Genomic DNA, 25,527 nt, shown 5'->3' with positions numbered 1-25,527 from the left:
AACAATGCAAAACGTTACGTTTGGCGTAAAAGCAACACAGCTCATCACCCTGAACACACCATCCCCACTGTCAAACATGGTGGTGGCAGCATCATGGTTTGGGCCTGCTTTTCTTCAGCAGGGACAGGGAAGATGGTTAAAATTGATGGGAAGATGGATGGAGCCAAATACAGGACCATTCTGGAAGAAAACCTGATGGAGTCTGCAAAAGACCTGAGACTGGGACGGAGATTTGTCTTCCAACAAGACAATGATCCAAAACATAAAGCAAAATCTACAATGGAATGGTTCAAAAATAAACATATCCAGGTGTTAGAATGGCAATGTCAAAGTCCAGACCTGAATCCAATCGAGAATCTGTGGAAAGAACTGAAAACTGCTGTTCACAAATGCTCTCCATCCAACCTCACTGAGCTCGAGCTGTTTTGCAAGGAGGAATGGGAAAAAATGTCAGTCTCTCGATGTGCAAAACTGATAGAGACATACCCCAAGCGACTTACAGCTGTAATCGCAGCAAAAGGTGGCGCTACAAAGTATTAACTTAAGGGGGCTGAATAATTTTGCACGCCCAATTTTTCAGTTTTTGATTTGTTAAAAAAGTTTGAAATATCCAATAAATGTCGTTCCACTTCATGATTGTGTCCCACTTGTTGATTCTTCACAAGAAAAATACAGTTTTATATCTTTATGTTTGAAGCCTGAAATGTGGCAAAAGGTCGCAAAGTTCAAGGGGGCCGAATACTTTCGCAAGGCACTGTATATACACACACATATACATACATACATACACATATACATACATATACACACACACACACACAAAAGTACATGGAATCTGTCAACTACGATCTGAAATGAGTTAATATTGCGCTTACAGTAGTAGGGACAGATGGCTGAGGTTTGTGCTTGCAGTGCATAACTGATACGGGTTGGATTTACTGTCATTTGGCAGCTAAGAAACCAATTTACAGTCTATGAGCCACATGAGTTTACACAGCTCTCATGATGCTCCCCCTCCTGGCCAATAGCTGTTACTTTACTTTGCTACAAGAGATCAACTACATAGAAAATGAAGAGGCACAACAAGAGTTTAAAAAAAAACAGTGGTTTCTTTATTTGTAAATTAAAAATCACAAAAATATTAGCTACCAACAATAAAAAAAAGTATTAACAATTGGTTGATTGTACAGTCCAGATGATTATTTCCTTATAGCTAATTAACGATTACTACTCATGAATTGTCATACAGAATCTTTGAAAGTACAACACTAGGACATTTGCTGGGGTGGGGTAAAGAAGGAACAGCCCAGACATAAGATGTGCTGGGCTCATCTCCTGACTGTAATGTATAGGCTGGAACAACAACACCCTCCCTGATACTTGGAACCAGAACACTTGTACCACATATTGCATTGTAAAATGGCTCAAGTCACAGGAAGTTGTAAAACGGCTCAAGACAAAAAAAAAGGAAACGTGAATATATTACAGATCCTCGAGCAAATTGAAATGAGAGCAGCATTTGTGCATCCGTGTATCACCACACAGGGTGCATGATTCAGTACCTTACGTACAATTCATCTAGAATGGACTCGTAAGTCCACACTTCCTTACAAGAGTCCAAGTAATACAAAATAGAAAATGGAGCCCTGCAAAATTCCTACCACAAACAAGGACTGTTCTCCTTAACAGGAAAGTTGTAGCAGAACCTTCTTCGAACACCTCGTGTTGAGGAATAAATACAGTGCTTCTGGGAGAGAACGGATTCAGAGGACATCGTGTCTGTACATACTGGAACTGTAATACAATAAAGAAACGTCATTAAACCCCCATATATGTTTAGATGCTTTGCATCTGTATAGCAACTAACAGATGAAACGATGCGAGTTCACATTCCTCTAACCTTGACTAATACCTGGAGAAAAGAAAGCCCTGTGTGTCCTGTACAGAAAACACCAGCGCCTCAGAATGTTTCATTTTACAGCGTCAAAATCCAATTCCACCTCCTTTCATTTTCGCCCAAGTCTTTGCAGAACACTAAAACTCTCCTGATTGGACTCTTTGAAATGAGCTCAGACAACAAGCTGTGGTGATAAATAAACCACGAGGATGACGGGACAGAGAGTGAACCTCTAAGAGCCATCATACAGGGACAGATAAGGACCACTTCTTACAGGCGTCCATTTACACTATCAACTGACCCAGTAGGCTTCGGTTCAAAGGGCATACTAAATCAACTTCACCACTGCAGCTAAAGGCTGCCGAGCTAGAGACATGTCGCTGTTGACTGACGATCATCAACATCCTGTGTTGGATTTAGCATGTGGCCAAGTCATTCTACTGTAGGTGAAAGGGGAGACTGTGATGTTGTCTAACTGTTAACTAGGACATTATGGCTAAGGGAACCAGTAGACTTCCTCAGTGGAATAAATCAACAGAAAACCTTCCATTCTATTCTCTCACATAGCCCAATTTTACAGGAACAGTAGGAGGAACAAATCAGGTGGGGATTTAGCTTGAGTTGAGTTGGGAAAGACCAGGAGTCCTTACCTCATTAATAACATATAGATGTACGGGCTACCTGACTCAGGGATGGAGAACTCTGGCGATCCCTTCCATCTCCACTGAGTTGCGGAGACCTGCTTTTATTTTTGTTGTACCTTACACGTGGAATGTTCTACAATACACTTTAACATGGAAGGAATTGGTGCCTCTAGGGCAGGCCTGGGCAATTCCAGTCCTCGGGGGCCTGATGTGTCACACTTTTCCCCCAGCCAACACACCTGACTCCAATAATAAAGATCTTCAGTTTAGAATGCAATTAGTTTAAATCAGCTGTGTTTGCTAGGGATGGGGGAAAGTGATACCAATCAGGTTCCCGAGGACTGGAAATGCCCAGGCCTGCTCTAGGGCCTTTCAGGCAGTTGTTAGGGGACCTTTTTACTGGAGAATGTGTCTGTTTATGATTGTGTTTGCTTAACGTGTATTGTTGTGTATAATAACGTCTATTTTAATGTGTATATGAATGTGATGTTTAAGGTGCATATTGTATTTTGATGTGTCTTGTTGTGCTAAACAAGGCTCATCTGTTAAATAGACCTTGGTCTCAGAATAGACTCCCTGTCAAAATAAATACTAAATAAAAATGTAGTGCTTAATGTTTTTAATCAATAATTCAAAACTTAATTTAGTCTTAAATTGATAAGGCATTTGATAAGAATGAGAAGTGCAAATATAAGAGGCGCATTACTGCAAATTTACAGATGTAGGATCTTAATTTGAGCCAGAAAATAATTCGTCAGCAATAGGAAATGTGAATTATTATGCGGATTATAACATTAACCTGCTGTCAAAATAAATGTAAAAAAAAACCAGTCAACATCATGCTCCACTTGCTCTACCATCACTAGTGGAAACAAAGATCTGCTCGGTACAGTAACAGATCGGATGGCGATGATGATGCGCATCTCCTCAGTGATAAATTGCAATGTCTACCTGGAAGCTATTTAACATGCAGCTACATTTCTCATGTCACATTTACGTTCAGTTTGCAGTGTACTCTACAGACATGGTAGGATCAGCTGTATTTAGGAATGGGTTTCAATATTTAATTATTAAAGGAAGTTACAACCAAGGACAAGCGGGAACATTCCACTGACCAAGGCAAGGCCAGCTTGTCTCGTATATCATTATGGATTTAACTTTTTTTAATCCACTGTGAATTCATTCAATTGAAGGTCTCAGACAACCAAATGTAATTTGAGTTGATAAAGGTCAAGGGTCAGTGTGGTATGTGGTAGCAATACATGGGCTCCAGTTAGGTTTTCAGATGAACACAGATTAAAAACATGGAACAGTTAAAAAGAACATACAAGGCTCGACAGATGCGTTGTGCAACCACAACACCTCAGAAACAAATACAGACATCCAGCAGTATATGAGTGTTAATTATGAAAATATAAATTCAGAAATACTTTCAAATGAACATTCCACTCTGGCACTTGAATATCCATTATTGGCTAATGCATTGTTCATGACAGGCACAGAGAAAGGACGTCGTCTTCCTTGTCTGTCTCTGTCTGTCTGAGAGAGTGCAAACTTCAGTGATGGAACAATAACATCAGTCCCCGTTGGGGGATTCCTCCCTCTTCTCTCTTTGCCCCAGCGTCATTCTCTCTGAGAAGGAAGTAGAACAATCCTAAACTCAGTTCATGTCTCTCCTTCACCTCTGCCTCTTCTCCCTCCTGAGGGCCCACACACCATTCCATGTTCCCTGGGGGCCACTGGGAACAGCTGGGCTGACTTGGCATGGGGGGGCCTGTCTCTCATGCCTTCCTCAGCTCCTGGTCAGTCCGCATGGCGGTGAATAGCTGGAGCCGAGGGGCGAGCACGTGCATCCCCCTCTGTGGGGGACAGGAGGGTCAGGTTGGGGTGGTGTCTCTGTCCTCGTGTCCACGGCCGTGCTGAGGCTACCTGGTGTGGAGCAGCTCCTCCCTGAGCCAGCTGGGCAGAGGCTGGCCCATCTTATAGAGCAGCTTGGACAACTCTATGTTGTTGTCCCTGTAGTGCTCCCTAAGGAAGGAGCGAGACTGCCACAGGATGAAAGAGAAAGAGTGTGTCAGATATAGGGCACATAGTTACAAGAAAATGTTTAATAAACATACATTGTTTATAGCTCCCACCCTAGATACAGCAGTTGGCCATTTAGTTAGGGGTTCATCAGCAAAGCTGGGTCAAACCCTACGGTATTTGTAGCCATTGGTTATTTTCTTCTGACGATTTGGTGAAATAAAATTATAATTCCTGTGAGATGGTCGGGCCTTGGAGGTTGCAACCTTGCATCATGGTAAAGGGCCAATTGGCCACACCTCTCATTCAATGCTAATTGGCCACATGGTGGCGCTATAACAAGTGACTGAAAATGCTGACTTTGAAAGCTCACACCCCTCTCCCCGTTTGAGCTAGTCCTGAAATTCAGTACATAGGTCTCTGTCCTCACAAGGAACACATTTGCCATGTATCTGCACAAAACTTGATACACGGCCAAGGTCTCACAATGCATCTTTTTCCAGACTAGCATCATAAACAACATGGCCACTACGGACTAATAAACATTCAAGTGGGCGTGACCTGTCACGTGACCTGGCATATAAATGCATATCAATCAGACAGTTATTTAATTAATCAGATTCACCACATGGTGGTGCTATAACGGGCACATATTCATAGCTCTTGATCGGTTGGACTCAGTCATGGAATTTGACACATGCTCAGGGCTGGGACTCTAGCTAACCTGTAGAGTATGGTTCAGTTTGGCCTCATGGGGGTGATATTGGACAGGAAAAAACATTAATGCAAGCTTATTGGCTTATGTTGTTTGAATTAAGAGTGTTAAAAGACGTAGGTCTATAGATGCTTACATACCAAATATGGTGCCAATCGCTTAAGCGGTTCCGGAATAAGACATTTAAAGTAGTCAACATAAAAATGGTACATAATCCATCAAAAGCATACTGTGTGATCTGTGATTTTGAGTTCTGATATTTGGCAAACGTGATAAGTACAGAAGTAGCTTGTCCAATTTCTCTTGATGGTGGCACTGGGCGGCCAAAGCTTGAACCCCTAGATATGGGGCGGCAGATAGCCTAGCTGTTAAGAGTGTTGGGCCAGTAACAAAGTTTGCTGGCTCAAATCCCCAAGTCGACTAGGTGAAACATCTGTCGATGTGCCCTTGAGCAAGACACTTAACCCTAATTGCTTGTGTAAGTCGCTCTGGATGAGTGCCTGCTAAATGACTCAAAGGTACATGTATATGGCTGCTTGCAGCTAGTTTTGGTAACCATATTCAATGTTATGATGAGTATTTAACTTTTATGCCCAGGGAACAACATCACATTTAATGTTACATGACCTTTAGTTAACTTAGTGTGCAGAGAGAGCTTTAGTCCAGACTACTGAGTAACTCAGGCAGAGGGCACTGCAGCTCTGCGGGTCTCATGAGCCCTGTCATCCCAGCTAATTACCCCCGAGGTGTTAGTGCCAACACAGTCAAGGTAACTTCAAGGACCTGAGTTCAGTGCCCACCCTGTCCCCCTCAACACCCCTCTCCTCTCTATGGTTGCTCCTTAGACACTACCAGATCCGGTGGATTTCCATGCCCATCCTGAGAAGAGCTGAGCGGAGGCTGTCACAGACAGACAGGCAATGAGACCATAAAGCACCACTGACTACAGTAGGAAATACTTCTATAACATCGATTCTAGGAGAGACAATTCAACTATATAACAAAAAAAATGCTTATCAAGCTAACAACATTTTATGTTGAATAATTTAATATGTTTTTAAGTTGAGGGCAAGACAGACATTTTTGAGCTTTGTGTACATGGTTCATAGTAACTTACATCTGTGTCCATGTCGGGGTATCTCCGTCCTTTACTCTTGCCCAGACATTTGGTCTTTCCTCCGTCTAACAACTGGCACCAGAACCCTTTTTTGGGATCAAACCTGGAACAGAGGAACACACAATGGAGGTAGGCAAGTCAAAATGTTTAAATTAATGCTCATCAACCTAATTAAAAGGGAACATCCGGAACAGATGGTTTGCGACTCTTCGTGTTTAGAGAAGAGACATGGCGACAAACCATATCCATTGTCCACAGGGGGATGTGGCTGACAGATGTTGCTGTTTACTGCAGTCTGGCTGGGTGATTATGTGGTCAAGCATCAGAGGCAGAAACAGATATGGGGGGGCTTGGGGGGGGGGGCTTGTGAACAGGGGGAAGCAGAAGAAAGGGAATAGGTTGGCATGGTAATGTCGAAGCGATGGTAATCCCTCCAAAAGAGAGCATTCTGAAAATCACATCAAAGCTGTTCACAAACCAAGCACCTCCGCTCCGATTGAAAAGATAGGTTCCTTCACAATCACAGCGGTGTTGAACAGCTCAATGCTTTAAAGCAGCGATGGGCAACGGGAGGCCCCCTTTTGAAGAACCCTCGGATGAATTTCAAACCATTTAAATGTTTTATTTAAAATGTGTTGGCAACTCAGTTGGAGTCTCAACTTCATGTTGAGAGTTAGAATAGTAGAATACACACACAAGGTGCAATTTAGAAATGTGGTTGTGCATCAGTAGTTTTTCTCTTATGTAATTCACAGATAGTCAATTAGCCCCTATCAGCAGAAAAACATGTAATTGCTAAGTTAGTTTAGCAGCCAGCTATCTAAACTAAAACGCTAGAATTATCAGCTGGGGGACCAAACCTTTCTCTCCACCCTATGTCAAAATGTTTAGAATGACAGAAAACTTGCTTTAAAACTGCCACATTTTCTCTACACCACATGGCAAAAATGGTTTTGATCACAATGTGGCGGATGTAGGTACGCAGACCCGCGAGCAACTGCGGACCGTCATGATGAGTTCAGATTCTTTGTGGCCCCCACACCCATCAAAGTCACTCTTCCCTGCTTTTAAGGCCCAGTGCAGTCAAAAAAAAGCCCTTCGTGTAAGAGCCGGTTGAAAACAACTGCCTGACATCACCATGTGGTAAATTACACTGACATAAATAAACGCAACATGCAACAATTTCAAAGATTTTACTGAGTTACAGTTCATATAAGGAAATCAGCCAATTGAAATACATTCATTTGGCCCTTATCTATAGATTTCACATGACTGGGAATACATATCTGCTGGTCACCAATATGGAACATTTCTGCCTTATTTTATTTCAGCTCATGAAACATGGGACCAACACTTTACATTTTTGTTCATTATCATTATCAATAAAACCTCACAATAAGGTGCATTGTGTTCGATTTGCCTGTTGGTGGGCAAGGAGATGCCCAGCTCTGCTAAAACCATGAATAAATGTGCCGGGATAATTAAATAAATATTAACTGTTTGGTTGTAATATCATCACCTCTTGAAGAAAATAGTCAGAACTACAAATGAGAGATTATTCAATGCCAAACAATTGCTCACATTTAGATCTATCATCAGATTTATAGAGCAAGTAAATGCATGCTTTTCTTCATCGTGAACATAAATATAGACATGTTATTTCAGATACGTGATGGTCAAGGTGAAGGAAAAAGGAAACTGCACACTGCTCTTGATAGTATCACTGATCTTTAATACGCTTACGTATCGGCCTCGGCCTTCGTCAGAGCTTTTGTATGTAAAAAATAAATAAATTGCAATTTTCATGAACTCAAGTTCAATTTCAATAGACAAACAACAAGTGGCTACCTAGCTAATACGCACAACGATTCCTAAATCATTGCTGAGAATAATGAAAATGACTGCAGTTTCTACTGGTCATTGTTTTCAGGCTGCTTGTATTGGTGCTAGCTAGGTACCAAGCTAAAGCTCAGAAGTTACCCCAGAGGTTGCGGTCAAACAAATCATGTAAACACATTGTTCATGGCTGGTGTTTGCTGACTTTTTGTACAGCTTTGACAGTGCTACTGATAGTAGTGGTGGCGCTTGACTTGCACGTGCAAATTCAGAACACACAACATTCTATAATAGAACTCTGTTATTTGATGTGTCAAATTAAAAGCTTATTTAAAACGTCAAAGTGTTATTTGACTTGTATCTTTTTTGACACACAGAGACCCATACGGCGTTCCGTAGTATGTTGTGAAGCTAACAGCAGTGACGGCATTACTGTGCAACTCCGGTAGGGCAACATGTGTATCGGTGCTCGACCAGTCGGCGAAAGCTGAATTTGGCACGTGAAATAACACAGTTCTATTATAGAATGTTGTGTGTTCTGAACTTGCACATGCAAGCCAAGCACCACCACTATCTATCAACTGTTCACCCACGACAGAGAACGGTTGATTGGCAATTAATTCCATTATTTTGGCGTTAATGGATTTTGCCTTTGAGTTGTCTCGCTGAAATGTTCTTACTCTTTTAAATGACTGCTCCACTTGTTGACTGCTCGATCCACACAGCAGACATTGTGGGCTAGATTAGGAATGCTGTGTTGCACGTGTAGCACAACATTTTACGTGGCGTCATTACGTCATGTACCTGTGTTATATAGGTATGTACGTCAGCTTTGATATCGGTTTTGCACATCGGCGTTCAACTAGACATCGGGGCCAATACCGATGTTGGCATTCTTAGCTAATATCGGCCAATTCCGATATGTTCACCGATATATCGTGCATCCCTACTGATGCCAGAGCTAAATGTGGAATAATCAGAAATGTGTAGTTCTGACAATGCTCTTTGAGAGGTGATGATATTAAAACAAAACAGTTAGCTGTAACATTTATTTAACAATTCCTTTAAAACGGAGCATAGTTCAAATCAAATTTGATTTGTCACATGCACAAAAGTTGTCATTGGTTTTAGCGGAGCTGGGGGGGGGGTCTCCTTGTCCCCCAGCAGCCAAATCGAACCCTCTGCACCATATTGTGACATTTTATTGATAACGACCTATAAGAAAGCGTTCCAAAACTCTGCCACTAAAAGCACATTTTTTGTTTCCCCCTCCCCACTCAGACGAATCCCAGACAGTCCTAGAAGAATTACTGCTTGAGAAATTATCCTTTGTTAAGAAGCTATTTCTTTTTGACCATTTTAATTGTAAGAAACTTAATTGTTACACCGAATTAATTTAATAGAGATAAAAAAAGGCTGCATTGGACCATTTATACGCTTTAATGTTACATGTCAAACAGTTAGGGAAACAAAAGCCTTCATTTGCCATGTGTTTTCTACGAAAGTGATGTTGGCTCTAGTCTATAGTGTTTAGCAGGCCTAATAAGACACTTACGCTAGAATATTGTGGTAGTTCAGTGTGTTTGTCAGCTCAAGGAACTTCTGGATCTTGTCCATCACTGCAGCAGGCTCCGTCCTCAGCACCTGACCATCCAGAACCAGGATCTGAGGAACCACAGTTACAATACCACAGTAGGTCAGATAGACTAGCTGAGCGGTCTCAAATTCAAATACCAGCAACAACCTATACACACACCCACTGTACCAACCATGTACATATAGACACAGACTGAAAACATCAATGTTTGTTTACATTTAAACCATATGCTTATGAACAAATCTGCAAACACATAAGCATGAACATGCACACATGGGACCCAGATAACCAAACCTACCTGGCTGATGTGGTAGTGGCTAAGCCAGCGGTCCAGGTGGGTGGCGTAGAACCCCGGCACCAGACAGCGGTTCTGGAGCACCCGCAGCTTGATGGGGGCGTCATGGCCAGCAGTGATGACATCATGGAAAGTATACTTCAGGGCGACTGAGTCGTCATGGGCACGTTGGTGCTGAGGGCAGAGCAGACAGATAGGACAGTCAGTCTACCTTGCCAGTTTAATCCAGTGCCCTTGCAGAGGGCATTCCAACTGATTTCTCACTCCTACATACCGGTACATCACCTATTTCTCCACCAGGATATTAGCTACTTTATTTCCAAGTACAAGTGAAATCAGCAGTACAGCTGACCTGGAAAAGGAATGATGCTACCCTCAAGACACCCACAGCATTTCACCCAATTGCTATCCCTATAATATTAGCATGGTGTTGGAAATGGAACAGTGGGAAGAGGTTTAACTCGGAGGGAGGGAGGCTCACCTGGTACCATGAGTATGCCCTGTCTGCAGGGTTGATGAGGATGGTGATTATTTTTGCCTTGGGCAGAAGGGCAGCCGCCCGCCGTGCAGCCACCTCCGAGTCAAAGTAGTTGGCGCTCTTCTCATAGTAAAAGTCTGAGCTGGTGTTGGAGGGTAGTGGAAAGTACTCCATGTACCTGTCAATCATAACACACAGACAGACGGGTTTAAACATTAGGAACACCTGCTATTTACAAAATACTGACTGACCAGGTGAATGCTACGATCCCTTATTTATGTCACTTGTAAAATCCACTTCAAATCAGTGTAGATGAAGGGGAGAAGACAGGTTAAAGAAGGATTTTTAGGTGCCTCCTGAGCGGCGCATCGCAGTGCTAGAAGCTTCACTACAGACCAGGGTTCGATCCTGGGCTGTGTTGCAGCCGGCTACGACAGGGAAACCCATGAGACGGTGCACAATTGGCCTAGTGTCGTCCGGGTTAGGGGAGGGTTTCGCAGGTATGGTAGTAGGGGCCAAGCGCATCTACTACGTCTATGAAAGGATGCATTTACTGCCACCTGCAGTGTGCCGTCTGAACAGGTATAAAGCAAAGGTTGGTGATTAACTGCCACCTGGAGTGTGTTGTCTGAACAGGTATAAAGCAAAGGTTGGTGATTAACTGCCACCTGGAGTGTGTTGTCTGAACAGGTATAAAGCAAAGGTTGGTGATTAACTGCCACCTGGAGTGTGTTGTCTGAACAGGTATAAAGCAAAGGTTGGTGATTAACTGCCACCTGGAGTGTGTTGTCTGAACAGGTATAAAGCAAAGGTTGGTGATTAACTGCCACCTGGAGTGTGTTGTCTGAACAGGTATAAAGCAAAGGTTGGTGATTAACTGCCACCTGGAGTGTGTTGTCTGAACAGGTATAAAGCAAAGGTTGGTGATTAACTGCCACCTGGAGTGTGTTGTCTGAACAGGTATAAAGCAAAGGTTGGTGATTAACTGCCACCTGGAGTGTGTTGTCTGAACAGGTATAAAGCAAAGGTTGGTGATTAACTGCCACCTGGAGTGTGTTGTCTGAACAGGTATAAAGCAAAGGTTGGTGATTAACTGCCACCTGGAGTGTGTTGTCTGAACAGGTATAAAGCAAAGGTTGGTGATTAACTGCCACCTGGAGTGTGTTGTCTGAACAGGTATAAAGCAAAGGTTGGTGATTAACTGCCACCTGGAGTGTGTTGTCTGAACAGGTATAAAGCAAAGGTTGGTGATTAACTGCCACCTGGAGTGTGTTGTCTGAACAGGTATAAAGCAAAGGTTGGTGATTAACTGCCACCTGGAGTGTGTTGTCTGAACAGGTATAAAGCAAAGGTTGGTGATTAACTGCCACCTGGAGTGTGTTGTCTGAACAGGTATAAAGCAAAGGTTGGTGATTAACTGCCACCTGGAGTGTGTTGTCTGAACAGGTATAAAGCAAAGGTTGGTGATTAACTGCCACCTGGAGTGTGTTGTCTGAACAGGTATAAAGCAAAGGTTGGTGATTAACTGCCACCTGGAGTGTGTTGTCTGAACAGGTATAAAGCAAAGGTTGGTGATTAACTGCCACCTGGAGTGTGTTGTCTGAACAGGTATAAAGCAAAGGTTGGTGATTAACTGCCACCTGGAGTGTGTTGTCTGAACAGGTATAAAGCAAAGTTTGGTGATTAACTGCCACCTGGAGTGTGTTGTCTGAACAGGTATAAAGCAAAGGTTGGTGATTAACTGCCACCTGGAGTGTATTGTCTGAACAGGTATAAAGCAAAGGTTGGTGATTAACTGCCACCTGGAGTGTGTTGTCTGAACAGGTATAAAGCAAAGGTTGGTGATTAACTGCCACCTGGAGTGTGTTGTCTGAACAGGTATAAAGCAAAGGTTGGTGATTAACTGCCACCTGGAGTGTGTTGTCTGAACAGGTATAAAGCAAAGGTTGGTGATTAACTGCCACCTGGAGTGTGTTGTCTGAACAGGTATAAAGCAAAGGTTGGTTATTAACGGCCACCTGGAGTTATGTAATGTTTGCTCAGGAGTATAATTCATCGGCTGAGCTCTTCTGATGACTTGGACTGAATGATGTGATTCTTCCTTAACTCCTAGGAAGTCCCACACAGTTGACTGCTTCAAAAATGGTGAAAGTGCCCAATGGAGCTGTCCATGATAAAAAAAGGTTTTGGGCATTAGAGCTGTTTATCTAAAAGTCTTTGAATACATAACAAATACCAATGTCCTACCTAGGGCTGTGGCACTCATGACATTTTGTCAGCGGGTGATTGTCAAAAAAATAACTGCCAGTCTCACGGTAATTGACTGTTAATTAACAAACATTTAGCATCTGCTTGATACACGCATAGCCTACAAGCCACTGATGCAGACTTTTGGAACATTTACATTTGAAAAAGTCTAATAAATTGCGGCTATTCTGTGTTGTGCGGTTATCAAAGAAACAGGTTCTCCTATATGTTTAATTTAGAGTTATGCAACTTTGGTTGTGAAATAAATGTTAGGCTATATGTTTTGATTTTTAATACATTCTAAGGCTGCATGATGCGACTAATGAGGATTTGAAAAAAGTTGTATGAAAGGCATGTGCTTTGCTTTGTTCATTTTTGCGCAGGCTGTACACACTTAATCAGCCTCCCGTTCACAATTTGACAAGCACTTGATAATGCCTTGAATTACCCGGCTGCATCCCCTTCTGTGGCCATAATGCCCCCTGAAAAAAATCCATGCCTGTTGTGGCCAGTGGCCGTTGTGCCCTTGGGCTGAATATAATAAGTAGAACTCCCGGCTGCGTGTCATGGCACCTCTCACTCACATGGCTCTCCGTCACATGATCGGGTCTTTCTCACAGGCTACAAGTGAAGAGCGAAACATCAGGGATGCAACTGCGCGGGTCCTTATCCAATTCCGAGGCATATTAAGGATATTGGAAGAACTCTCCACATTTATTTTCGTCAGCCAATAAGATGAGTAGGCCTAACAAACAAGCAAAAGCACTAGCCTATGTCAATCTACTATCCCTCGTAGTACAAAAAAAGTTAACCTATTCTATTCTGCACGACAAATAAATCTTCCAATTGCGGGATGCGATAGATCCCAAATAAACACAGCCACTAGCAAAAAAATAACCTATTTTAAGCAATGAGCATGATGCAACAGATGAGAACACTTAGTTGATCAACATTTTAAGCTATTAGGCTATTTCTTCACATTATAAGCCCAGCAACGTGCACACAGCTGTAGGCTATAAGCACAAATGTTCCATTAGCAGGAAAATATTCTCAAAAGTGACCACAAATGCGATTATGCATGTAATGCTTTTATTACAAAGGTGGCTCTAAACCCCTTGTAAAGCGGATTAATGTGCTTCATTTTAAGACGTTATTTGGCCACTTCAGTTGTGATACAAACCTTATCAAAACATATAGGCCTATGGGCAAGACAACATGAGGTGTGCGACTGATTCGAAAACATTTGGGAGGGGAAAGCATGTGCCGTTTCTTGCCTTATGCTTGGCATCATTCACAAGTGATAGGATAATAGTCCCCCATCACACTATTCTTGATGTAATATTGTCTTTAAATATACTAATAATACACAGTACCGGTCAAAAGTTTGGACATGCCTACTCAGTCAAGGATTTTTCTTTATTTTTTACTATTTTCTACATTGTAGAATAATAGTGAAGACATCAAAACTATGAAACATATGGAATCATGTAGTAATCAAAAAGTGTTGAATTAAATGTATTTTAAATGTGAGATTCTTCAAAGTAGCCACCTTTTGCCTTGATGACAGCTTTGCATACTCTTGGCATTCTCTCAACCAGCTTCATGAGGTAGTCAACCGGAATGATTTTCAATTAACAAGTGTGCCTTGTTAAAAGTTAATTTTATGGTATTTATTTCCTTCTTAATGCATTTGAGCCAATCAGTTGTGTTGTGACAAGGTAGAATAAATCCCTATTTGGTAAAATAAAAAGTCCATATAACGGCAAGAACAGCTCAAATAAGCAAAGAAAAATGACAGTACTTTAAGATGAAGGTCAGTCGATAGTTCCAGTTTATTCAAATGCATTCACAAAAACCATCAAGCACTTTGATGAAACATGCTCTCATGAGGACCACCACAGGTAAGAAAGACGCAGAGTTACATAAGCCGCAGAGGATACATTCATTAGAGTTATCAGCCTCAGAAATTGCAGACCAAATAAATTCTTCACAGAGTTCAAGTAATAGACACACCTCAACATCAAATGTTCAGAGACTGCATGAATCAGGCCTTCATGGTCGAAATCCTGCAAAGAAACCACTACTTAAGGACACCAATAAGAAGAAACTTGCTTGGGCCAAGAAACACAAGCAATGGACATGAGGTCGACCGATTATGATTTTTGAACGCCGATATCGATACATCAGCCGATTTATTTATTTGTAATAATGACAATTACAACAATACTGAATGAACACTTATTTTAACTTAATATAATACATAAATAAAATCAATTTAGCCTAAAATAAATAATGAAACATGTTCAATTTGGTTTACATACAGTGCCTTGCGAAAGTATTCGGCCCCCTTGAACTTTGCGACCTTTTGCCACATTTCAGGCTTCAAACATAAAGATATAAAACTGTATTTTTTTGTGAAGAATCAACAACAAGTGGGACACAATCATGAAGTGGAACGACATTTATTGGATATTTCAAACTTTTTTAACAAATCAAAAACTGAAAAATTGGGCGTGCAAAATTATTCAGCCCCCTTAAGTTAATACTTTGTAGCGCCACCTTTTGCTGCGATTACAGCTGTAAGTCGCTTGGGGTATGTCTCTATCAGTTTTGCACATCGAGAGACTGACATTTTTTCCCATTCCTCCTTGCAAAACAGCTCGAGCTCAGTGAGGTTGGATGGAGAGCATTTGTGAACAGCAGTTTTCAGTTCTTTCCACAGATTCTCGATTGGATTCAGGTCTGGACTTTGACATTGCCATTCTAACACCTGGATATGTTTATTTTTGAACCATTCCATTGTAGATTTTGCTTTATGTTTTGGATCATTGTCTTGTTGGAAGACAAATCTCCGTCCCAGTCTCAGGTCTTTTGCAGACTCCATCAGGTTTTCTTCCAGAATGGTCCTGTATTTGGCTCCATCCATCTTCCCATCAATGTTAACCATCTTCCCTGTCCCTGCTGAAGAAAAGCAGGCCCAACCCATGATGCTGCCACCACCATGTTTGACAGTGGGGATGGTGTGTTCAGGGTGATGAGCTGTGTTGCTTTAACGCCAAACATAACGTTTTGCATTGTTGCCAAAAAGTTCAATTTTGGTTTCATCTGACCAGAGCACCTTCTTCCACATGTTTGGTGTGTCTCCCAGGTGGCTTGTGGCAAACTTTAAACGACACTTTTTATGGATATCTTTAAGAAATGGCTTTCTTCTTGCCACTCTTCCATAAAGGCCAGATTTGTGCAATATACAACTGATTGTTGTCCTATGGACAGAGTCTCCCACCTCAGCTGTAGATCTCTGCAGTTCATCCAGAGTGATCATGGGCCTCTTGGCTGCATCTCTGATCAGTCTTCTCCTTGTATGAGCTGAAAGTTTAGAGGGACGGCCAGGTCTTGGTAGATTTGCAGTGGTCTGATACTCCTTCCATTTCAATATTATCGCTTGCACAGTGCTCCTTGGGATGTTTAAAGCTTGGGAAATCTTTTTGTATCCAAATCCGGCTTTAAACTTCTTCACAACAGTATCTCGGACCTGCCTGGTGTGTTCCTTGTTCTTCATGATGCTCTCTGCGCTTTTAACGGACCTCTGAGGCTATCACAGTGCAGGTGCATTTATACGGAGACTTGATTACACACAGGTGGATTGTATTTATCATCATTAGTCATTTAGGTCAACATTGGATCATTCAGAGATCCTCACTGAACTTCTGGAGAGAGTTTGCTGCATTGAAAGTAAAGGGGCTGAATAATTTTGCACGCCCAATTTTTCAGTTTTTGATTTGTTAAAAAAGTTTGAAATATCCAATAAATGTCGTTCCACTTCATGATTGTGTCCCACTTGTTGTTGATTCTTCACAAAAAATACAGTGTTATATCTTTATGTTTGAAGCCTGAAATGTGGCAAAAGGTCGCAAAGTTCAAGGGGGCCGAATACTTTCGCAAGGCACTGTAATGCAAAAACAAAGTGTTGGAGAAGAAAGTTAAAGTGCAATATGTGCCATGTAAGAAAGCTAACGTTTAAGTTCCTTGCTCAGAACATGAGAACATATGAAAGCTGGTGGTTCCTTTTAACATGAGTCTTCAATATTCCCAGGTAAGAAGTTTTAGGTTGTAGTTATTATAGGACTATTTCTCTCTACACCATTTGTATTTCATTAACCTTTGACTATTGGATGCTCTTATAGGCACTTTAGTATTGCCAGTGTAACAGTATAGCTTCTGTCCCTCTCCTCGCTCCTCCCTGGGCTCGAACCAGGAACACAACGACAACAGCCACCCTCGAAGCAGCGTTACCCATCGCTCCACAAAAGCCGCAGACCTTGCAGAGCAAGGGGGGACAACCACTCCAAGTCTCAGAGCGAGTGACGTTTGAAACGCTATTAGCGCGCACCACTAGTGATTATGATTGATTGTTTTTGATAAGATAAGTTTAATGCTAGCTAGCAACTTACCTTGGTTAACTGCATTCGCATAACAGGCAGTCTCCTCGTGGAGTCCAACGAGAGGCAGGTGGTTATAGCGTTGGACTAGTTAACTGTACGGTTGCAAGATTTGATCCCTCGAGCTGACAAGGTGAAAATCTGTCTTTCTGCCCCTGAACGAGGCAGTTAACCCACTGTTCCTAGGCCGTCATTGAAAATAAGAATGTATTCTTAACCGACTTGCCTAGTTTAAAAAAGATTAAATAAAAGGTGTAATAAATAAATAAATGTAAAAAAATTAGGCCAAATCGGTGTCTAAAAATACAGATATCCGATTGTTATGAAAACTTGAAATCGGCCCTAATTAATCGGCCATTCCGATTAATCGGTCGACCTCTAAAATGGACATTGACCGGTGGAAATCTGTCCTTCGGTCGACCTCCGAACCGCCTTGTCTTCGTGAAAGACAACGCTTGATTTGATTTGAAACGCAGAGTAGGTGAATGGATGATCTCTGCATGTCTGGTTCCCACCGTGAAGCATGGAGCAGATGTGATTTTGTGGGGGTGCTTTGCGGGTGACACTGTCAGTGATTTATTTAGAATTCAAGGTGCATTTAATCAGCATGACTACCACAGTATTCTGCAGCAATACGCCATCCCATCTGGTTTGAGCTTAGTGGGACTATCATTTATTTTTCAACAGGACAATGACCCAACACACATCCAGGCTGTGTAAGGGCTGTTTGACCAAGAAGGAGAGTGATGGAGTGCTGCATCAGATGACCTGGCCTCCACAATCACCCAACCTCAAGATTGAGGCGGTTTGGAATGAGTTGGACTGCCGAGAAGGAAAAGCAGCTAACAAGTCAGCATTGTGGGAACTCCTTCAAGACTGTCGTAAAAGCATTCCAGGTGAAGCTGGTTGGAGAATGCCCAGACTGTGTAAAACCGTCATCAAGGCAAAGGGTGGCTACTTTGAAGAAATACTACATGATTCCAAATGTGTTATTTAATAGCTTCGATGTCTTCACTATTATTCTACAATGTAGAAAATAGTAAATATAAAACCCCTTGAATTAATAGGTGTGTCCAAACTTTTGACTGGTAGCCAGAGTGTGGCTGTTCTGTGTGAAATTTGTTTCGATTTAGAATGGACTATTATCATGCTCTCGAAACAGGGACAGCGGAAAAAATACATGTCATCTATCTACTCAAATAGCGCATGGAGGATGCTTGTTCATTTTCATGCCAGCCAGGTAGGCTGTACTCCTGTTGTAAATATAGGAAAGTTGAGAAATAGAGTACATTCAGAAAGTATGTAACATTCTGTTACGTTGCAGCCTTATTCTAAAATTGATAGAATTGTATCTACACACAATACCCCATAATGACAAAGCAAAAACAGGTTATACATTGTTGAAATTTTATTAGAAATAAAAAACTGAAATACAACATTTACATAAGTATTCAGTCCCTTCACTCAGTACTTTGTTGAAGCACCTTTGACAGCGATTACATCCTCGAGTCTTCTTGGGTATGACACTACAAGCTTGGCACACCTGCATTTGGGGAGTTTCTCCCATTCTTCTCTGCAGATCCCGTCAGGTTGGATGGGGAGCGTCGCTGCACAGCTATTTCCAGTTCTCTCCAGATGTTGAACTCAGTATCAAGTATGGGCCTGGCTGGGCCACTCAAGGACATTGAGACTTGTCCCTAAGCCACTCCTGTGTGGTCTTGGCTGTGTGCTTAGGGTCGTTGTCCTGTTGGAAGATAAACCTTCTCCCTAGTCTGAGGTTCTGAGCACTCCGGAGCAGGTGTCATCAAGGATTTCTGTACTTTGTGCCGTTCATCGTTCCCTCGATCCTGACTAGTCTTCCAGTCCCTGAAGCTGAAAAACATCCCCACAGCTTGATGCTGCCACCATCTTGCTTCACCGGATAATCTTGTTTCTCATCAGGGGCCTTTAGGGGCCTTTTGACAAACTCCAAGCGGGCTGTCATGTGGCTTTTACTGAGTGGTGGCTTCTGTCTGGCCACTACCATAAAGGCCTAATTGGTGGAATGCTGCAGAGATGGTTGTCCTTCTGGAAGGTTCTCTCATCTCCACAGAGGAAATATGGAGCTCTGTCAGAGTAGCCATCGGGTTCTTGGTAACCTCCCTGAACAAAGCCCTTCTCCCCTGATTTCTCAGTTTGGCCGGGCGGCCAGCTCTAGGAAGAGTCTTGGTGGTTCCAAACTGCTTACATTTATATATATATATTTTTTTCTCCACAATTTTGTGATATCCAATTGGTAATTACAGTCTTGTCCCATTTCTGCAGGTCGAGAGCCACGCGTCCTCTAACCCGGAAGCCAGCCGCACTAATGTGTCGGAGGAAACACTGTCCAGCTGGCTACTGAAGTCAGCTTACAAGCGCCCGGCCAGCCACGAGTCGCTACAATGCGATGGAAAAAGGAAATCCCTTTTTGAGTGCCGCCTCATGGGTCTCCTGGTCACGATCGGCTGTGACACAGCCTGGGATCAAACCCGGGGCTTTAGTGACCTCTGAAGCTCTGCGATGCAGTGCCTTAGACTGCTGCGCCACTCCGGAGGCAACAAACTTCTTCCATTTAAAAATGATGGAGGCCAAGGTGTTCTTGGGAACATTCAAAGATTAAGAAATGTTTTAGTAACCTTCCCTAGATCTGTGCCTCGACACAATCCTATCTCGGAGTTCTACAGACAATTCCTTCAACCTGTCAACTGTGGGACCTTATATAGACAGGTGGGTACCTTTCCAAATCATGTCCAATCAATTGAATTTACCGCAGGTGGACTCCAATCAAGTTGTAGAAACAGCTCAAGGATCAATTTCGAATCTCATAGCAAAGCGTCTGAATACTTACGTAAATAAGGTATCTGTTTTTTAATTTGTAATAAATTAGCTAAAAATGTCTAAAAACCTGTTATCGCTTTGTTATTATGGTGTATTGTGTGTAGATTGATGAGGGACAAAAAAAAATAATAAGCCTGTAACATAACAAAAATGTGGAAAAAGTCAAGGGGTCTGAATACTTTCCGGCCAGAAAGCTAATGGTATCCTCCTATTTTTAAGAGAGGCCATCAATGATTTCTCAGACAATTCCAAAGCCTATAGAAATGTTGCACAACATGAGCATATGGGCTCTCGTGAAGTGTTTGATTAGATTTTCAATTACATTTGCATTGATGCCAGAGTGATTAGAGGGACAATAGAGTGCAGAGGCAGTTAGCAAGTTTGGTAGGCTACTAATGACCAGCAGTAGCATCAGAGCTTGGAGAAGACTAGTTAGCATGACTAAACAGTCTTCGTGGAATTTGACTGCCGTCATGACTCGTGACCGCAGGTGTGGCGGTAATACGGTCACCGTAACAGCCCTAGTCCTACCTAAACACCACAAGACTAGTTTCATTTTTCATCAATAACTATGCAATTTAATGGATAAAACATGACTGCACCAGCATAAACCAGTAAGAGAGACAGACTTTGCACACATTAAAGATTTTCCACAAATGAGCCCACCACACACTAATGTTTGATTCATAAATCCAATTGTCTGCTTTCTGTTAATCAATGATTGAGCTCAGAGGGGGACGAACCAAAGCCTCTCCCTTTGAAGGATGAAACGTTCCTCTAAAGCCCAAAATAGTAACTGGAATGTGTTTCAAAACTGGGCAACTCAGTTGGTTTAATATACTATGAAAAGCACAGTGGTTTACAGGAGCAATGTGTCTCCATTCAATCATGCTGCCCCCAAAATAAAAGCAGGAATGTTGTAAATGTGTTGGAGAAGAGGAATTAATGCCCAACTGACTGGTGGCAATGAATATGTTAGGGTAAGACAAGGGGAATAACATACCAGTCGATGCCTCTGTGGTAGCTGTGGCCACTGAAGAATTGGATCTCCTCAAAGGTCTCCTTGCTGGGGTAGTTACTGGTCAGATCAGGATGCATCCCCAAGAACAGATACAGGGCTGTGGTGCCTTAGCAGAGAACACAAGTTTTCATTAGTATTGCTCATACTAATATCAAACGTAGATAACTACTATTAGGTTATGTAAATGTAATAGATTTAATTGAAATATAGAACTTGATGTAAATGCTAAACATGCATATTTCCGGGTAATTAGAACAGCTATACTACCCATCTCAAATGTGCCAAAGCTTAAATAGCAATACAGACCAGAACACTCAACTACGTTAGAGATGAAGTGACAGTTAAAGAGGAGTGGTGGATCTAATGTTGACAGGAAACAACCGTTTATCAGCTGTGCTGAAAACGATTTTACGGATACTCTGTCCACATAACAAAACTGCTGCTATGCCAGCAGACACTCATCGCCTGAGCCACGAGCACTGCCCAGCAAGCAGAAAGCTCATTCTCCAACAGAAAGGTGCAGTATTGAGAAACAGATGAATTGACAGTGACCAAAGTTGATCTCCTGTTGCAAATACTAGTTCAGTGTAATTCACTAATAATAAGACTTAGACGTGCATGCAATAAACTAGCTAGCTAAGCAGATAGCTTTGTGACCCGTTAGCAAATATAATGATAATGAACCCTTTCATCTGTAGTGTTAGCAAGCTAGCTATATTAGCTACTATGCTAACTAGCTGGCTAGATAAACATTGTGTTAGATATCAGATAGGAGCTAATAGCCAACGTAGCTAACTAACGTTAGCTGGTCATCATTTTGAACATGCACCATTTTCAGCTTCAAGCCATCTGACTTGCGGTGTAAGGTTAGCTATTTACTGGTGCGCTGATCTGACCAGCCACAGTCATATCCGTAAATTGACAAAAAAATATATAAAATACTTAGGATGCTTAATATAGGTGTCAACAAATACGTTTAATAAATATAACATAATCCCATTATCAACAATATGAAAGCAGATCTAATTAAATACAACAATCTTCCCATAAATGTTCCAGGTATAATAAATATTTTCAGAATGGCTCCAACAGTTATTTATTCTCAGTAATCCGAATTACCCCACCAAACACATTCTTTAAAAAAAATTATACTCGGTCATAAGACTTTGTGGTCAAATAAGATGGAGATAATAAAAGTTTTACATCTTCCTCGGCCAGGTGGTTTTAACCTTACAGACTTGGAATTGTATCAACTCGCCCTCCAGGACCATTACTTGCGACATACACTAACTGTACAAAATATTAAGAACACCTTCCTAATATTGCATCACCTTTTTGCTCTCAGAACAGCCTCAATTGGTCGGGGTATGGACTCCACAAGGTGTTGAAAGCGTTCCACAGGAATGCTGGCCCATGTTGACTCCAATGCTTCCCACAGTTGTGTCAAATTGTCTGGATGTCCTTTGGGTGGTGGACCATTCTTGATACACACAGGAAACTGTTGAGCGTGAAAAACCCAGCAAAGTTGCAGTTCTAACCAGTGCGCCTGGCACTTACTACAATACCCCGTTGAAAGGCACCGAAACACAATCCATGTCTCAATTGTCTAAGGCTTTAAAATCCTTCTTTAACCTGTATCCTCCCATTCATCTACACTGATTGAAGTAGATTTAACAAGTGATCATAGTTTCACCTGGTCAGCCTATGTCATGGATAGAGCAGCTGTTCATAATGTTTTCTACAATCCATGTATCGTTAAAAATGCACCGAAGAGGAACAATGGACACATATTTTAGATGCAAATGCTCATCCCCAGAATCTTTTCACGTGTCTAAGAATGAAGCTAAGAACATTGACAACTTCATAGTTAAGAACACAATAACAATATGGAAGATAATTAAACGTTTTCAACAAGAATCAATATCATCACTAAAAAAACAACATTATGGAACAATCCTTGGATATCTTCTCAGAATTCACTGATAAAATATGCCTTCCACATGGAAGGCATAGGAACCGGAAATTATTTGGTAATAGGAAATACATTTGTTTCCATGACAGAATTATTAAGCAACGTAGATATTTTCAAAGACATGCAAGTTAAGTTTCATATCAAGAAATTTAAATTTGAAATCTTGGACATCAGAGAAATCTTGAGGGAATCCTATTTGAGTCAGAAAAGGATGTTCATATGATAGGTAAGATATACAAGACCTTGCCGAGTGCCTATCCAACTGATAATCTCTTGGAGAAAAAAAACCTACTGGAACCGAGACATAAAAATAAGTGATATTGGCACAAGATGGAGGGAATGGTGGAACATTACTAACACAATTGCATTTCATGAAAATGTACACTTAATCCAGTATAAACTAGTGAAGGGAAATCTTAACGCTACAGCATACAGTGACATTCTAGACGATTCTGTGCTTCCAACTTTGTGGCAAAAGTTTGGGGAAGGTCCTTTCCTGTTTCAGCATGACAATGCCCCCGTGCCCAATGCGAGGTCCATACAGAAATGGTTTGTCGATATCGGTGTGGAAGAGCTTGACTGGCCTGTACAGAACCCTGACCTCAACCCCATCTAACACCTTTGGGATGAATTGGAACACTGGCTGCGAGCCAGGCCTAATCGCCCAACATCAATGCCTGACATCACCAATGCTCGTGGCTGAATGGAAGCAAGTCCCCGCAGCAATGTTCCAACATCTAGTGGAAAGCCTTCCCAGAAGAGCGGAGGCTGTTATAGCAGTTGGGGGGAGGGGACAACTCCATATTAATGCCCATGATTTTGGAATGAGATGTATGACGAGTGGTATGACGAGTGGGTGTCCACATACTTTTGTCAATGTAGTGTAATTCCCAAATTGTAGGATATTAGATTTGTCATCTGTAGCACCATAGACTCTACTGATCAGCCAAAACAAGCTCAGCTCAATATATGCACACACTCCTATTGAATAGGCATTCACCTGTATAGTGAGTAGGCCTATGCCATCTTAATTGACCCAGTTTATTAAGAGATTTACCATTCAAATAACATTACCACCATTATGTTATGAAGTTAGATTGGTGAAAACAAGTCAAATCCGTTGTTTAAAATTGGGAAATTTGTAATACATTTTTTCACATTTTATGATGCTGAATATCAGCCTAAAATATTGACCATGGGCCTCCTTATCCATCCAAAATCGGTATCGGTCCTAAAAAAATCCATATCGGTCATTCACTAGTTGACAGACAAGATGGCTGACGTGACTATAGTGAATGTTGGTGCAGTTAGGTAATTAAAACGGTGAAGTGTGTGAATTTACTCTCAGCTCCAACCCCCTAATCCATTTTTATTGAAAAGATTAACGGGGCCATTTTACAGCGCTCTCAGAAGGAGGGTTATCGCTCCCTTAAGACATCTTCAAGAACTTTAATTAGGCTACGCAGTAAATCTGGAATTCCCATTTACTGGGGTGCAGTCAAGGTTACAATAAAAGCCAGTGACTGACTGCCTGCCTACGGTGAACCTATAAAGGAAATTAAGTATGTGACACTCTGTAAATGGCTGCTCAGTTGCCAATTATCCATCCTTTCTCTCCAGGCTGTCAATAATCAGAGGTTCAAGGCTGCCCCATGCCAGACAGAATAACTTCTCCTCCTGGTGCAGTGGATCTAGTACAGTGAGCCACACCCTGGTGGTGTGTAGAGTAGACTAAAAGCGTCTGCATTCATCACATCCGGAACAGTTCGTGCATATAGTATTTTGTTCATTTTCATTACGGCAAGTGTTTAGTGAGGTCAGCTGTTCGTGCACACAACATTTGTTCTCGAAGCAAGCCAAGTCGGAAGCCGAACTCCACACCCATCCGTCTGTGACTGGTCAACAGTAGGGATTCTTCAATGAAGTGTTTGCTGTCATTCAACAAGAGATGACTTGTTTTCATGCAAGATTTTTCACTTGAGAAACACTGCACCAAACATCTTCGTTAGATATAAAACGGTGCAACTAACACCATGCCCAAAGCCCCCACATCAAATGCGATCACGACACGCAGGTTGAAATATCAAAACAAACCATGAACCAATTATATTAATTTGGGGACAGGTCAAAAAGCATTAAACATGCATGGCAATTTAGCTAGCTAGCTTGTAGTTGCTACTTAATTTGTCCTATTTAGCTAACTTGCTGTTGCTAGCTAATTTGTCCTGGGATATAAACGTTGAGTTGTTATTTTCGCTGAATGACACAAGGTCCTTTACTCCGACAATCTACGCACAAAACGGTCAATCGAATTGTTTCTAGTCGTCTCTCCTCCTAGGCCTTTTCTTCTTTGGACTTTATATGGCGATTGGCATCCAACTTTCA

At 41.8% G+C, this 25,527-nt stretch overlaps 1 protein-coding gene across 3 annotated transcripts in view; it reads right to left on the bottom strand.

The window, feature by feature from the left end:
• Nucleotides 1-1,391: 1,391 nt before the first annotated feature.
• The window catches only part of LOC109873828 (bifunctional heparan sulfate N-deacetylase/N-sulfotransferase 1-like), a 129,376-nt gene continuing 105,240 nt past the window's right edge, over nt 1,392-25,527 (bottom strand). For all 3 annotated transcript variants that reach the window (XM_031809273.1, XM_031809274.1, XM_031809275.1), the window contains exons 11-16: nt 21,153-21,276; nt 10,608-10,782; nt 10,130-10,300; nt 9,790-9,899; nt 6,399-6,501; nt 1,392-4,586 (exon numbers count right to left, since the gene is read on the bottom strand). In XM_031809273.1, the coding sequence (XP_031665133.1) occupies nt 4,467-4,586; nt 6,399-6,501; nt 9,790-9,899; nt 10,130-10,300; nt 10,608-10,782; nt 21,153-21,276 (803 nt within the window). In that variant the 3' untranslated portion in view covers nt 1,392-4,466. The remainder of the gene's footprint in view (nt 4,587-6,398; nt 6,502-9,789; nt 9,900-10,129; nt 10,301-10,607; nt 10,783-21,152; nt 21,277-25,527) is intronic.

The sequence above is a fragment of the Oncorhynchus kisutch genome, linkage group LG29, assembly GCF_002021735.2.
Source record: "Oncorhynchus kisutch isolate 150728-3 linkage group LG29, Okis_V2, whole genome shotgun sequence".
Lineage (NCBI taxonomy): Eukaryota > Metazoa > Chordata > Actinopteri > Salmoniformes > Salmonidae > Oncorhynchus > Oncorhynchus kisutch.
The sequence above is the reverse complement of the archived record's forward strand: the minus strand, read 5'-3'. Positions and strand labels throughout refer to the sequence as shown.